This window comes from Megalobrama amblycephala, linkage group LG8 (assembly GCF_018812025.1).
Source record: "Megalobrama amblycephala isolate DHTTF-2021 linkage group LG8, ASM1881202v1, whole genome shotgun sequence".
Lineage (NCBI taxonomy): Eukaryota > Metazoa > Chordata > Actinopteri > Cypriniformes > Xenocyprididae > Megalobrama > Megalobrama amblycephala.
Genome location: NC_063051.1, coordinates 29612877 through 29629855, shown reverse-complemented (window position 1 = coordinate 29629855; position 16979 = coordinate 29612877). Strand labels below are relative to the sequence as shown.

Here is a 16979-nt window from a genome sequence, read left to right as displayed (position 1 = left end):
TATCAACTAAAACAATCAACCCGATTGTCATATCTTGAATAGGCTAAATCCATTCAAGATCAAAACAGGAATTAAAATTTGATTCTATTGATCTGTAACCCAGTGACAAGAGGAAGTACAAGTATTTGATTTTCCTTTGCAACAAAACCACAAACAAAGTGGACAAACTCCTCTCTGAGGGCGCTGGATCATATGGGATCTGATCAGGGAAGTTATTTTACTGGACATGTAATTAAAGTTGTGTGAAATGTTAATATCAGGCAGAAACTCTTCTGTTTTTACAGACCACAGAGGTCCAAATGGTCAAGTATTTTGAATGACACCATAAATACCAATTGCTAAACAAACAGCACAGCACCACAAAAGGTGATCTGGTGCCCTAATCACAGATCTGGCTAGTGTGAGATTTCCCCAGGAGACCCAGGTGTGGTAATGCTCACGAGACAACAGACTGCGTAAGCACAGCTGCAATAGCAACTCAAGGTGTAAGATTCTCTGACCATGCTTAAACACCAGCAGTCAGATCTGACCACTAACATTCAGTTTATCTGGCCTTTTCTTTGCAGAAACATAATCATAATAATGATCTATGTCTCTGTAAACTAAAACAAATTTTCTTCTAATGGCATAAAATCTTAACAGATTAAAGCCATTTGCAACAACTATCTGGATAAGACCATTCAAGGAAAATTAAGATGGCACCATCTATCTTAATGTAATTTGTTTAAAGGTTCAAGATCAGCTGTTTTTTTTTCTGTGTGTCTGTTTCCCTTTCAGGATTAACAGCTGCCATTTTAAGGGCCAGATTCCACAAGGGTCTGGTCCCACCTGTATTGAGCCATGATACACAACTTCACACACAGGAGATGGGGGTGTAGAACTTCAAGAGGCCAGCCATCCACATCTCATACCACTCATAGATACATGGCCTTCCAGTGTAGAACTGGAACTAAATTATGCAACACAAATTATGGTAGGATAGACACCACCCATCTTCTCCACAAACATACAGAACACACGCACTACAAATTCACAACATCTCTACCTGGAATAGATCATAAGACTATCCAGAAAAAAATATTCACACAATGCAAATCTAACATACATAATTTACCTTCATACATATAGGACAAGGGAAATTATTGCCATAATTTCTTTTCTTTTTAATTGTGTCAATTTTGAGGTGTTATGGAAACACTGTAATATGCAGGACATGTGCATGGCTTTAGTCACACATCAATTAATAGAATTTCTGATCATTCAAATTACAAATTCAAAATCTAAATGAGACCTATTCAGTAATGTAACTGGTCTCTTTGGACAAAACATTTATTATGTCCAGTCCTTGGCATTGTTGCAAACTAGGAGGGCCCCCTAGTTTCCAACATATGACTAATGACAAATTGAACTAAACAGTTAGAACTGAAATGCAGGCATTTCTGTAAATCAGTTACTCAATTCCCAGACCTCTATTCTTGAGTGTGACTTAACCTGTACATCAAATGCACAGATGATGGTTGTAAAAGCTAAACAAGAGATTTTAAATCTCCGTTTCTGTAAATTCCATTCTCTAATTGACTTGATTGAAGCCTAAGTTCTGCATTAAGGATGTGAGGTTAAAACAACTATTATAGACAGTTTTATAATTGTAATTATGAAATTGTGTATTTCTATGTTTAAGTATGTGATATATTTAATTATGTTTACCACTGGTAAATATACTAGTTATTTAGACTCTTTGCTACTTGCCTTTATTGCATCCAGACCAAGTCTAAATTCCACTATCATAGTGAAGAATCTGGTGATTAAATGAGACCTGCTCTAAAGATAGGACTCTGAAAGGGAGACCTTCTTTACCACTCGCACTTTTGACATGTTCATCATGTGTTATTTTGTGTTATTCTGTTTTTCCAACAACCCTTTTCCTCATCTTACAATAACACCAATTTCATCAGTGTTCAAGTATTGAATGGTCACTCAGAGGTTGTTCAGGTGTCCGGCACGCAATGGAGCATCATCAGCTAAATGAATCCTTCACCCATGGAGATTTGACCTGCCCGGCAAACCAGACCTTCTACTTGAAGGTAACCGAGGATTTCTCACAGAATCAATTAAACCTGGGGAGGACACAGGTGTTTCCGCAAAGTGTAATGGGACTTTCCTGACACGTTCTGCTCATGCTGACCAACACAACAGACTTGGTACAACCAGTCATTCTACAGACAGAATACCACCACAGCCAAGTGCAGGTGGAAGCAAACCTGACCAAGAGGATCACAGACATGTCCAGCGGCTGCAGCATCCAGTCAGCACAGTACACACCTGAAGGGACTGTGTGACACAGAGATGCATCCTGCTGTACTTTCATCTTAATGTACAACCTGCCTTAATGTTGTTATTTCAGGTGACGACTTGACTCCTGCACCCATCGACTAATGCTGTTAGGTGACAGCCTATGAACACTCTGAAAGCAACACCCAACATGTGGAAGCAGGAAATGTCCAAAAGTGGCCCCTCAGGTTCCTTACACTTGAATGATCAAGCGCGTTAGGTGTTTTAGACGAATACAGATTATTATGAATTGAATAATGAGTAGAAGTTGACTGAAAAAAGAATACTTAACGTCATGACGTATACAGTCATATTTCAACCAATTACATACAAGCTGCTAGTGACGTAATTTAGTTAATTGTCTGTCGCGAGTTTTTCATGCAAAGTTGCAAAGCTGATTTGATCCTAGTAAAACTAAATTAATTTACAAAATATATATATATATATATATATATATATATATATATATATATATTTTAAATATATATAATTATATGTCAGGAATAAGAGGGCACAGTGGAACCGTCACTGTGCCTGTTGCTGAGTCTCAACAGCTGAAATCGCGTTTCGAGGCATGGTGGTGTGCTGACTAGAGGTGAGGGGGCACAGTAACCTAGGTGGCCGGGCCAGGCCCTCTGGGGCCCCCCTGGGGCCCCCCCGTGGCGCCGACCCTGCATTTTGTGCAAATAAATGCTCTGAATGTTATTTATTTTGACTTTGAGAAATGTTGTCAGAAGTTTATGGAACAAAACAAGATTGTTCATATTACCGAAACACATACCTATCAACAGTAAAAAAGAGAAACATTGCTTTTGCAGTGGTCTTTTAATTTTTTCAGTAGCTGTATATATATTTTTGGTGCTGTTAATTACATTTTTTTTATTAGGGTCAGTCTTGTATTATTGCTTGTTTTTTTCTATTATTATTACTATTAGTTTATTATCATATCATAGATTGTACCGCTAGAGTATAGCATATCATTGTAATATGTACAGATGTTGTAACTGGCATAGCAAAAGTAAGTTAAAACTTATTCTGACATTATATACTATTCTGTCTACAGATTGGAGCTGGGGTTGCTAGCTGTACAGCAGGAGATCCCAATGATAGGGCAGGTGTATGACCTGCTAAACTTGGTCTGGAAAACATACCATTTTAGCCCCAAATCTATGAGGGAACTCAGGGAGCTGGGAACAGACATCGGGGTCAATGCGAATGCTCAAAGTGGAGTGAAGGGGACTAGGTGGCTGCCCCATGTGTCCAGGTCTCTGGAAACATTCCTCAAACAAGGAAAAGACCACGCTCTCCAAAGCCCAGGACAGTTTACTGCTGTTTATTTGCATATGGACCACCTGGCAGGTGCCTCAGCCAATGCGGAAATTGCTGGAAGAGCCAAAAAGGTAATACTTTTCACATGGTGACAAGTGTCAAGAGTTTCAGTATTTTATGATATCAGAATGATTATTAAGTCATTTTTTACATAGGCAGGAATGATTAATAATGTGGTTGATCTGTGTGTTTACATTACATTGCAGATCAAACTCACTATCGAGGACGGGACTTTTGTGGCATTCTGCCATTTCCTGGCAGACCTTTTCTCTTATATTAGTCAGTTCAGCCTACTTTTGCAGAGAAATGATATCATCCTACCTCAAGTAAGGGTTGGGTAAGAGGGGGATTGGGTGAAATACATATTATTAATCATTAATAAATATACATGCTAAACAAATGATTGTGTGCCAGGCTGTCAGTGGGATTGAAAACCTTTTAGTCACCATAGAAGCCTTGGCAGCCCAACCCAAACCTGGTGGAAAACTAAGCACCTTCTGTGCTGCCATGCAAGAGCAGCGCCACCAGAATCAGGACAATGAAAGACAGGAGTTCAAGTTTCAAGTAAATATATTTAGGTTATCTGGTGTTTAATATTAGAAATAAACTGTAAAATGTACAGAATGTTCTACTATTTCATATTTTATTTTAATCCAGGAAGTCAACCTTTCAAAAGGGGAGGCTGCAAAACTGGTGGAAGGCGAATCCATCAGCCAAGCTGCCCCCGGACTGCAGCGAGCAATTGAAAGGACATGTGAGTCCACTGTGAAACATCTGAGAAACAGACTCAGTAGCCTGCTGGGTAAGTTGTTTATAATATTGCAATTACATCCAAAAGGACACACTTAACTTCTATGTTGATATAATGCATTCATTGAATCTCAGAATTTCTCTTTAATTTGTGCTGATAGAGAAGAACACAAAGGACACACCAACGACCACAGCGGTCCAGTCCTTTAATGCCTTCAACCACCATGCCTGGCCAGATGACAAACGTACGCTCTGGGACCACAGTGTGAAGGATGTAGAGTTTCTCTTGGAGCATTTCTCCACAGTCCTGAGAAGGTGTATATGTACCACACCCACCCCCTTCAGACTGTTTTCAAGTTAACATAATATAACACAATATGATTAACTATATTAAATGTCTATTAAAAATCCCAGGAATGGGTGCAATCCAGAACTGGCCAAGGAAGAATTTCAGGCCATGAAGATGATGATATACACATCTTTTAAAGATGTGTATATCATTGAGCCATACTGCTCAGATTATAAGGCAAGTGGTTTTGTTTTTAGCAGATTATATATACACACACACACACACACACACACACACATTTAATATATATATTATTATACCTGTTTTTTTGTGTGTGTTTTTTAGAACATCCTACACCTGATCCAGATCATGCTGGTACTCCCTATTTCTGCTGCTGTCTGTGAGAGAGGTTTCTCTACACAGAAAAGAATTAAATTAGACATAAGAGCAAATCTTCACTCAGACACTGTAGAAGACCTTATCAGAATCAGTGTAGAGGGGCCTGAACTGATTGACTTTGATGCCAGAGAGAGTGTGCAGAACTGGCTCTCGCAGGGGCAAAGGGCAAGGAGGCCCCACTATACACAATGGCCAATCGATTTTGGCATGTGAGGGGGATGTCCTGTGAAGTGGACATGCATTGTTTTTTTTTTGTATCTTTAATACAGAAAAGTCAATAGCTGCTGAAAATCTATTATTATATTATTTTATGGATTATGTTTATTTTATTTTCCCTTAAGGAGTTCAGGAGTCTGCCCATCTGTGCCAACCATAGCATGTTGAAATCCAAAAGAAATTCATTTTGCACTTTATTGTGTACTGTATTTTTTATTGGTTGGGATAGATTTACTGCAATGTTAAAGAAAACAAGAAGGCATGCGGTTTAAAAGATGGCAAGTAAAATAAAAAGCACATCTGTATGCAATACAGTTTCATTATTGTTCATTATTATCCAGAGTGGCTTACTATAAATAATTTGTGCGACCAAATCATGTTTTGCGCCAGTAACTGAAAAAGTTAGTACCACTAGTGGAAAAGGTTAGTGTAGTTCCCTGTGAATACAATTCTTTCAAATGACACTTTGAAATACCTTTTTCACTCTTGTTCTTCAGAAAAACAACAAAAATTAATTAAAAATAAAACCAAATAATTTAACAGTGGAATTTGAGAGTAGAAAATCAGTAGAAAAAAAAAGAAATTACAATAGATAAACCTTAATGCTCACAATAAGAGTCCCAATGTGGATTAGGGTTTCACCAAACTTTAACTCAGTTCAGTGCTGCTTACACGAGATCCGTCTTCCGCAATTGAGTTCTGAGCAACACAGTTCAGTCAGAAAAAACGAAGGAAAAACGTGTGCACAATCCTACCACTTTCTTGATTCACGTAGCTCGATCCTTATATGGGCATGGCTCACCAGTTCCTTTTTCTAGAATTTTCTAGTTATGAAGTTTTCAGACAGGCAAAACTCCAACCTCTGGAAGTTTCTCTCTCATCTATAACAGTTTGCGCTGGCATCAACTGACGACATTCAATTCACATTCTTTTCTCTCAAAATCTGTTATTTCACTTGACACAACTGTTGATTTATGTGTTCTAATTCTGTTTCTTTTTCTTTTTCAGGACCGCGTCGGAACTGCTGCTTCTCTCGCATTTGCGCGTTCTCGCTTCATCCTCAGAGCCATATGGCTCTGTTGCACAGCTCCGATCATAGGGCGGGGCTAACTCTTCGCTCTCCTTATTGGACCAATCTTCAATTAGTTTTATTTGAATAATTTTTCAAATTAGTTTTATTTCTTTTTGAATTTATGCATTTTCCTATTTTCTATTTCACAAATGTTATTAAAATAAAAACTGATTTACATATTCACGAGTGTTATGGTTTTTATTCCCTTTTCTATTTTACATTACTATTCTGTCCCAGATGCGTGTTTCATCTACGCAAAACTGACAGATAGCTAACAGGAGTCAAAAAAGGTCAGACGCAGGAGTAAAGTTGAGGGTTTTTACTGTTATGTTCTTTCCTCTTCTTTCTCTTTTTTGTAAAACTGAAACATACAAAGATTACAAATGTCTTGTTACAGAATGTTCACGAATAAACATGAATGAATTTACAGCATTTACAATGTTCTCTGAACGCACAACTGGCTGCATTCAACTTCGCTTAGTATTATTGTTGTTCGCGAATTACCATCGTTAGAGAATAGTTCAATTTAAACTCAAACTTATTAATTACAAATATATACGCATATTAAAAGAAAGGTAACAACTTACAGGCAAAGCCTTTCCAAGGCACAAAACGTAAAGGAAACAGAGAGCCAACCGCATGGAAAGTATCTGGAACACTGCGGTTATTTCCTGGTTAACGTCTAACCCAAGAGTCACATGACCTAAACCAACCACTAAGAAAACAGCTCACAGTCATCAATTTTCTTTGTTGTTACACCAAACTGCCACAAGATGGTGCTAAGAAATAACAAATAAATGTATGCCATGACATTCCCCACCTGGTATTGTTTCGATACCACTATATAACCAACTGAGATAAAGGGAATGTTCATATAAACCTCACAAAATATCAGTCCTCTGTTGGCATGAGAAGAACAGTTTCTGATATAGGTCTGAGGAATGTCTTGATTGTCCCATTCCTTGCAACTCTTAGTTCAACTGTTCTCACTTTTCCATCACTGCTGGTGAAAATCTTTGTTACAAGAGCCATAGGCCATTCATTGCGCTTGGCTTGAGCATCCTTAAGAAGGACCACATCGCCTTCTCTTAGATTTCGTCGTTCCCTTTGCCATTTGCTTCGGCTTTGAAGCGCTGTGAGGTATTCACGCCTCCATCTACTCCAGAAAGTGTTGGCAAGATGCTGTACCCGTCTCCATTGCTGTCTGTGGAGATCGGTTTCCTTGAAGTCACCTGGAGGTGAGAGGACTGAATGACCCTTTTGAGTTAGGAGCATGGCTGGCGTCAACAAGAAAAGTGAGTCTGGGTCTAAAGAAATAGGAACAAGAGGTCTTGAATTGACAATTCCTACAACCTCTGCCATCAGAGTAGACAACACTTCATGTGTCAAGCAGGAAGGACTGATTTGCTGGAGCATGGAATCCAGTATGCGCCTGGAGACTCCTATCATCCGCTCCCAGGCTCCTCCCATGTGGGATGCATGAGGTGGATTGAAGACCCATGAACAACCTTCTCCACCCAGATACCTCTTCACACTAGGCTGTTGAGAATCGGTTAGCACAATTTCCAGCTCCTTACAGGCGCCTACAAAATTGGTCCCACAGTCCGAACGAAAAAAAAACAAAAAATCTTCTCAAGGCATTTATAAAGGTGGATGAATCCATGCAATCAATCAGCTCGATGTGTATGGCACGAGTACTCATACAAGTGAAAAGAACAGCCCATCTTTTGCTTTGTGCCTGTCCTCCTCATGTGCGTCTCGTGACTACTGTCCAGGGTCCAAAAACATCAAGCCCAACATAGGTGAAAGGGGGTTCAGTGCTCAGACGATCGATGGGTAAGTCCGCCATCTTCTGCTCAGTTACCTTCCCACGAAGCTTGTTACACATGACACACTTGTGTAGAATGCTGTTGATAAGCTTCTTGACTCCGACGATCCAATACCCTGCATTGCGGATAGCGGATTCAGTGAACACACGACCCTGATGCTTGACTCGATCATGGTAATGCTCCACCAGAAGTTTTGCAGCATGACTGCGTCCTGGAATGATCAAAGGAAACTTCTCTTTGAGATCCAGATTTGCATTCTTCAGCCGACCTCCTATCCTGAGATGGCCTCTGCTATCTATGTAAGGGTTCAGTTTTCTCAGAGCACTGTACCTGGGAATGTCATTTCCTTTGGTAATGCAGGTAAGCTCTTCTTGGTAAGCTTTCCTCTGCACACTCTTGATTATGACTTCCTCTGCTTGTAGCAACTCCTTCGCTGTACGAGGCTAAGCACAATAATGCCATGATCTGCAGGTTCTTTCTGTATCATCAGACGACTTGTAAGTCTGAGCGACATGTATGAGAGAAGCTATGGCTCTGACTAATGATTTCCAAGAAGAGAATCGCTCGAATCGTTGACATTCAAGATGAGAATCATCAGTAGATAGGGTAGTAACAAGAGGACGAACCTCCACATCCAACTCTGGCCTGATGAGGTCGAATTCCTCCTCCAGTGGCAGATTCTGATGCACTTGAAACAGGAAGGTGGGTCCTGTAAGCCAGGTAGTTGTGCTCAACAGTGCTGCTGAAACAGAGCGGGTGGCATGGTCTGCAGGGTTATGCTTTGTAGAGACATAGTGCCATTGTGTTGGGCTTGACACTTTGCAGATACGTTGCACTCTGTTGGCTACATATATGTAGAAGCGTCTTGTCTGGTTATATATGTATCCCAGGACAACTCTGCTATCCGTGTAAAACTCCACAGCATTTAAAGAGAAGTCCAGCTCATTTATGATTATCTCTGCTAACTCTGCAGCTAGAACCGGAGCTCCTAATTCCAGTCTGGGAATTGTATGAGCAACTTGTGGAGCCAACTTCGCCTTCCCTAGGACAAACCCAGTGTGACATGCTCCTTCTTCATCAATTACACGAAGATATGCTACTGCTGCAATCGCTCTGACAGAAGCATCTGAGAAAATATGAAGTTCCTTTCTCAGAGCTGTAGAGAGGGTAGTATGTACATACGGTCTGGGAATCTCCAGCAGATTGAGATCTTCTAGGGATTTCCTCCATGCATTCCATGCTTCTTCCTTATCTTCAGGGAGAGGAGAGTCCCAGTCAAGAGCCTCACCTGAGAGTTCTCGTAATAGGAATTTCCCTTCAATGATGATAGGGGCAACGAACCCAAGTGAGTCGAAGAGACTGTTGACAGTAGCAAGTATCCCTCTGCGACAGTAGCAAGTATCCCTCTGCGAGTAAAGGGCTTCTTGATGTCTGTTACATGAAAGGTGAATATGTCTCTCTTCACATCCCAACTAAGTCCGAGACTACGTTGGATAGGAGTTGGGTCGACTTCCAAGTTGAGATCCTTAAGTCCCTTTGCATGATCTTCGATTGGGAATGCGTCCATTACTTCCTTGCTATTAGAAGCGAACTTGTGCAGTCTCAAATTCGAAGTGACCAGCATCTCCTTTGTTCTTGTCAACAGGTCGATTGCTTCCGTAGCTGTGGGTGTTGACAAAAGTCCATCATCGACATAGAATTCTCTCTCTACAAAATGTTTGGTGTCTGAACCATACTCCTTCTCATCATAAGCCGCTGCTCGTCGAAGACCGTAAATGGCTACAGCAGGAGATGGACTATTTCCGAAAACGTGCACCCTCATTCGATATTCGATGATCTCTTTGCTGGTGTCATTTTCCTTGAACCAAAGGAAACGAAGGAAGTCTCTATCTTCCTCTTTCACAATGAAGCTGTGAAACATCTGCTCGATGTCCGCAGTTACAGCTACCAGCTCCCTTCTGAAACGCAATAAGACTCCTAAGAGGCTATTATTTAAGTCTGGACCAGAGAGAAGAACATCGTTCAAGGAGATGCCCTGTTTTTGCGCACTGGAGTCGAAGACAACTCTGATCTGACCAGGCTTCTGTGGGTGGTACACCCCAAAGATAGGTAAATACCAACATTCCTGGCCTTCTTGAAGAGGAGGGGCTACCTCGGCATGGTCACGATCAAAGATGTTCTGCATGAAGGTAACAAAATGAGACTTCATCTCAGGCTTTTTTTCCAGTGTGCGCAGAAGAGAGGATAGGCGTGTTAATGCCTGGTCTCTATTATTAGGGAGTTGCTGGCGAGGTGTTCTGAATGGGAGTGGTGCGACCCAGCTATTGCTCTCATCCATGAACATCTCGCTATCCATGATGTCCAGAAAGCGCCCGTCTTCAATGGACAATCCGACTTTGTTATCATCCTTTGACCTCTCGAAGATGGTATCCCCTATTACGTAGTCATCAAAGATGAAGGTGTCACATGCCAAAGATACCTCAGGCAGAGGCTTGATGTCAAACTTCTCCTTGACGCTAAGCTTGTTAGGACATGGAGGGAGTAGAGAAGGACGTCCATTATCAAGTACATGGGTGCGGTAAGTACTAAGTGCTGCAGACCTGTGTACAGATCCTAAGCAGACGTCTCCTACTACGACCCAGCCTAGGTCTAGTCTTTGCGCATAGGGTGCATTATTAGGTCCATTACGTTGCTCCCGTACTTTATGAACCTGAAGGATGTCACGACCCAAAAGAAGAAGAATTTGGGCTTCTGGATCCAAAGGAGGAATGCAATGAGCAATGGGCTTTAGGTGAGTGTGCCAGCGTGCTGCGTCAGGAGTCGGTATCTCTGCCCTGTCATCCGGCATATTATTGCATTCGATCAAAGTTGGCAATTTCACCTTTGTCGCTCCATCTAAAGACTCTATAACGAAACCTGTGGCTCTCCTCCCTGCCATCTCTGTCACACCTGCACAGGTACGTAAAGTGTATGTTGAGCTCTCTCCTTTGACATGCAGCAAATCGAAGAACTTGGTTCTAGCGAGCGATCTATTGCTCTGGTCGTCCAAGATCACATAAAGCTTGATCACTTCTTCTGGGCAGCCTGCTGGGTAAACCTTAGCCAAGCAAATCTTAGAGCAGGACCGTGAATTTTTGCCATAACCACAAACCTCCGTACATTTGGAAGTGACAGCAGGTTGAGGTCTGTCTATCTCTCCCTCCCCGCCATGCTCAGATAAAGTTAAAGGCGGCGGTCCTGGGTGAAGTGCTGCAACATGAGCATCACTGCTACATTCCTTACATTTAATAGCTACTTTACAGTCCCTAGCCAGATGAGTGGTAGTAGCACAGCACCTGTAACAAACCCCTTTCTCCTTTAGGAAAGTCTTGCGCTCATCTAAAGGTTTGCTCCTAAAACCTCTGCAACGTTTGAGAGGGTGGGGCTTTTTATGAATTGGGCAAGTCTTATCCACATCGTCCAACTCACAGTTTGAGCTGCTTGTCTGACTCACAGTACCTGATGAAACTTCTGTCTTGTGAGAATAGACTGGACCTTTCACTTGCCTCTTGACTGGCTGCTCCAGTTTCAACACACTATTGATTCCAGAAGCCAGAGAAAAACTCGGATCGTTGCGTGTTCGAGCCTCTCTGCATATGAAATCACAAAAGAATGAGAATGGAGGAAAGGCGACTTGATGTACAGTTTTGTACTGAGAACCTTGAGCCATCCACTTCTCTTGAAGACTGTAAAGTAACTTATCTACGATGGGGGATACACCTCGTGCGGTGTCAAGATAAGTAAGTCCGGGAAGGTAGCCTTCGTGTTTCGCAGACTCCACTTCCTGTAAAAGATCTCCGAGCTCTCTAAGCTTTTTGGCATCCTTGTTGCTGATCTTTGGAAAGCTGTCGATCCTGTCAAAGAGGGATTTCTCAATAATCTCTGGAGAGCCATAGCAATCTTCCAAGCGCTCCCAAGCCTTTCTTAAGCCTGTGTCTGGATTACCTGTATGCACAGCTCTGATCCTTCGTACATAATGCGAAGACTGTTCTCCCAGCCATTTCGAGAGAAGGTCTAACTGTTCAGTGGCTGACAGGTGCAAACCTTCAATTGCGTTGGCAAAAGATGACTTCCACGCCCAATAATTCTCAGGACGATCATCAAACTTGAAGAGACCCAAGTTAATAAGCTCTCTGCGCGCTAAGTACCTGGCGATTTCACTCACATTAGCGTCATTGTTGAATGATGGCTGTGGTGTTGTCTTACATGGTGAGGAGGTGAATGGCGGTGCTTGGAATTTATGGCTAGGAGTTTGCAATGACCTCTGAGGTTGCTGCGTTATACTCTCAGTATCAGGTTTATTGTAGGAATCTCTTACATTCCAAGCAGTAAAGCGGTGCTGTCTTTGGGGTGTTTCAGGCTTCAACACATGAACAATGGGCTCTAGAGGTGATTGGTATGGTTCGTCTCCAACAGGTGGTGATAACTCAAGTTGAGACTGACGCATGACGTAATCACGAGTGCGATCAGAAATCTCTCTCACATCAGAAATCCTTTCTCCGAGCTCACTTTCTGCTGCTGCCTCCAGCACCTTTGCCTCAGCGAGGGCTGCTGCCACCTCACTCTCATGCTTTAGCGCTGATAGAGATGCTTCCATGCGAGCCTCCGTCACTTTCAATTGAGCCTTTTCAATCAAGATCTCAGATTCTTTTTTAAGGAATTCAGCCTTGGCCCGTGCAGCTTCCAACTTGGCGCGAGCCTTGGCAGTAGCAATGCTAGCTGATGAGCTTCTAGATCTATTAGTCGAAGCAGAGGCTATAGATCTTGTTTCTAATGCTTGGCTTTGCTCTGTAGCTTCCTCAATCTCCGTAACTTTCTCCGCCATCATGTATCGCTGATTCTGTCTAGGAGTGCAAGATGTGATGATCAACGAAGAATAATGGAATTAGAGCTTGCTTTCCTTGAAATGTTGTGCCCGCTGGGCGGATGCCTTTTTACTATTCTGTCCCAGATGCGTGTTTCATCTACGCAAAACTGATAGATAGCTAACAGGAGTCAGAAAAGGTCAGGCACAGGAGTAAAGTTGAGGGGTTTTACTGTTATGTTCTTTCCTCTTCTTTCTCTTTTTTGTAAAACTGAAACATACAAAGATTACAAATGTCTTGTTACAGAATGTTCACGAATAAACATGAATGAATTTACAGCATTTACAATGTTCTCTGAACGCACAACTGGCTGCATTCAACTTCGCTTAGTATTATTGTTGTTCGCGAATTACCATCGTTAGAGAATAGTTCAATTTAAACTCAAACTTATTAATTACAAATATATACGCATATTAAAAGAAAGGTAACAACTTACAGGCAAAGCCTTTCCAAGGCACAAAACGTAAAGGAAACAGAGAGCCAACCGCATGGAAAGAATCTGGAACACTGCGGTTATTTCCTGGTTAACCTCTAACCCAAGAGTCACATGACCTAAACCAACCACTAAGAAAACGGCTCACAGTCATCAATTTTCTTTGTTGTTACACCAAACTGCCACAAGATGGTGCTAAGAAATAACAAATAAATGTATGCCATGACAATTACCAAGGCTCTTAGTAACCTGGGTTACACAATGTTCCTTCAACTTATTGTTAAATGAACAATGTGAGTTACATTTTAGACACAGTATTGTTAATATTGTTTTTTCCCTTTATTTCGCCAGAACAGAGCCCCCGTGCAACAGAAATGTTTTTGTTATACTGACTGAATCCGTGTTTAGAACGAATGAATCCGATTTTGAGCTTCGTTCCTGAATGAATCAGTCATTTGAACACATCGGTTCAGTTGACTCACTCACTCATTAAGACAGTGTCTTGCTGCCACCTACTGGCGGTTTAGTTTAGTTTCATATTTAAGGGACATTTTAGTTAAAAAGTTAAAATTAGAAATTTATGAATTATGATATATCGATATTGTGATAATTTTTGGCCACAATAACCATTGTGTGAAAAATCTAATATCGTGACAGCCCTAGTGGAATTGCATTGTCATGGTTCAAATCATACTTATCTGACCGATCTCAGATCTCTATTCTGCGATCTCAGAATTCAGGCCAGCAGATAATACCTAGAATATCAAAATCAACCGCAGGCGATAGATCCTTCTCCTATTGGGCACCTAAACTCTGGAACAATCTTCCTAGCATTGTTCAGGAAGCAGACACACTCTGTCAGTTTAAATCTAGACTAAAAAAGCATCTCTTTAACCTGGCATACACATAACACATTATCAATTTATATTTTCAAATCCATTAAATGATTATTAGGCTGCATAAATTAGGTCAGCCGGAACACTTCCTATAACACCAGATGAATTCGTTACATCAGAAGAAGAATGGCATCTATGCTAATATTAGTCTTTCTGTTTATCCCAAGGTTTACCATAGTCAACCGGATCTGGCCGTATCCAGGTGAGATCGAGGACCGACGCCTTGACACGACCAGAACGAAGCCCTGAAGTATCAGCAGAGATTGCGTCAACTAGATCATCCATTGTGAAGGCCTCACCAACACGACAGCCAGTGGCACAGCACCTCAACAAACCGTCCATACTGGCATGATGAATACGATCCTCAACTGGATTGAACTGGAATAAATACTTTAAATGTTGCGATCCTATCGGACTTATGATAGTTACCTGAATCGTAACAAAGCACTGCTCGCCAGAGGAGAACTGGCCCCCCGACTAAGCCTGGTTTCTCCCAAGGTTTTTTTCTCCATTTTAACACCTATTTTCCACCTGTTTGCCACCTGATGTCACCTGTTAGAGTTTGGGTTCCTTGCCACTGTCGCCTTTGGCTTGCTTAGTTGGGGACATTTGACTTGACATTTGATATTCAACAGTGCTTTGGTCTGCCTGCATTGACACCATTGTTTAAGAGCTGCTGTGCAGCCACAATTATATACAGTTATCACTGTAAAGCTGCTTTGACATAATCTGCATTGTAAAAAGCACTATATAAATAAAGTTGACTTGACTTGACTTGACTTGACTTGACAAGCTTTATGGAGATGCTGATTTCATTTTCCAGCAGGATTTGGTGCCTACCCACACTGCCAAAGGTACCAAAAGCTGGTTCAATGACCATGGTGTTACTGTGCTTGATTGGCCAGCAAACTGCAAACCTGAACCCCATAGACAATCTATGGGGTATTGTCAAGAGGAAGATGAGAGACACCAGACCCAACAATGCAGATGACCTGAAGGCTGCTATCAAAGCAACCTGGGCTTCCATTACACCTGAGCAGTGCCACAGGCTGATTGCCTCCATGCCACGCCGCATTGACGCAGTAATTCATGCAAAAGGAGGCCCAACCAAGTATTGAGTGCATAGAAATGAACATACTTTTCAGAAGCCTGACATTTCTGTTTAAAATATCCTCTTTTTTATTGATCTTACAAAGTATTCTAATTCTAATTTATTGAGATAGTGAATTGATGGGTTTTTGTTAAATGTGAGCCAATTCACAATCACAATTAAAAAAGTCTTAAAATACTGTGTGCATTGAATTTATTTAATACACAAGTTCCACAATTTGAAATAAATGAACTTTTCCACAGCATTCTAATTTATTGAGATGTACCTGTGTGTATAATATATATATATATATATATATATATATATATATATATATATATATATATATATATATATATATATATATATATATATATATGGAAAAGTTCATTTATTTCAAAATTGTGGAACTCGTGTATTAAATAAATTCAATGCACAAGTTATATATATATATATATATATATATATATATATATATATATATATATATATATATGTGTGTGTGTGTGTGTGTGTGTGTGATATGCATGATTGATTTAAACATAAAATCTATATTTATTTATTTTTTTAAAAATGTCAGCTACAGATCTTGAAAATTTGCTCAAAGTGACAGTACATCAATTATGAAATGAGTTCAATTCAGCTAAAAAAGCAACACTGCAGAAAACAGCGATGTCATCCAGCTAAGTTGAGTTCTCATCCAATAGTGTCAGTGCAGTCAAATCAGTAATATTGGTGATAAGAAATATTGCTGAATAATAAGTGTCCCCAATAGTTCTGCAATGATCCAGTAGATGGCAATATTGAATAGATTCAGATTGGCCAGAATCATTTGCCGCTCTGAATCTATTCAATATTGCCATCTGCTGGACCATTGCAGAATTGGATCATTGCATTGATATCACTGTTTTCTGCAGAGCTGCTACTCATTTCATCATTGATGTACTTTACACAGTTATTGAACCAAAAGGAATCAACGCTGAACTGATTTCAACTGACTAATGGCTGTTTACTAATGTCTCTTTAGAGCTGCTTTACAGCAGTTGAATTCTGTTTGTATCACTGAATTGAATCGTTATTTTCCTGATTATCACTGTAAAGCTGCTTTGATACAATATTATATATAGCTATAAACACATACAGCCATTTGTCTCCACACCCCACAGAGCGAAGTTGCGGGAAAGTTTCTTTCCATCTTGTCCTTCCTTCACATTTGTTCCTTCTCCCCCACTTCCCTCCCATAACACATTATTCCCTTCATTCAGTTCACTTAGAAAGATTATATAAAAAGTATAATGTTCTGTCAATGCAAGTGAATTAACTGTCATGTTTGGTATCATTTAAAATGTCTGACTGGTACAATGGTCTCGTCTACATGGAAGTAAACCAAAAGGTAATAAAGATTTTAAGAGTTTTGAGATACTTTGGTTGCTATCGTGGG

At 40.7% G+C, this 16979-nt stretch overlaps 1 protein-coding gene across 2 annotated transcripts; it reads left to right on the top strand.

Annotated features, from left to right (window-relative positions):
- Positions 1–2995: 2995 nt before the first annotated feature.
- LOC125273288 (zinc finger protein 862-like) lies at positions 2996–5425 on the top strand. 2 transcript variants are annotated; one of them, XM_048198485.1, is made up of 6 exons: positions 2996–3731; positions 3867–3986; positions 4075–4224; positions 4318–4462; positions 4572–4725; positions 4825–5425. In XM_048198485.1, the coding sequence occupies exons 1-6, from the start codon at positions 3435–3437 to the stop codon at positions 5000–5002; spliced, it is 1044 nt and encodes a 347-aa protein (XP_048054442.1). In that variant the 5' UTR covers positions 2996–3434; the 3' UTR covers positions 5003–5425. The 2 variants fall into 2 exon arrangements, with proteins under 2 accessions (XP_048054442.1, XP_048054443.1); XM_048198486.1 differs by lacking the exon at positions 4825–5425 and having other exon boundaries at positions 4572–4818.
- Positions 5426–16979: the final 11554 nt, after the last annotated feature.

Excerpts from the sequence above, each read along its gene's own strand:
- LOC125273288 (XM_048198485.1), top strand. The coding sequence starts at position 3,435 with ATGATAGGGCAGGTGTATGACCTGCTAAACTTGGTCTGGAAAACATAC. Across the intron at positions 3,987-4,074 it reads ATGATATCATCCTACCTCAA|GCTGTCAGTGGGATTGAAAA; the intron begins GTAAGGGTTGGG and ends ATTGTGTGCCAG. Across the intron at positions 4,463-4,571 it reads CAGACTCAGTAGCCTGCTGG|AGAAGAACACAAAGGACACA; the intron begins GTAAGTTGTTTA and ends TTGTGCTGATAG.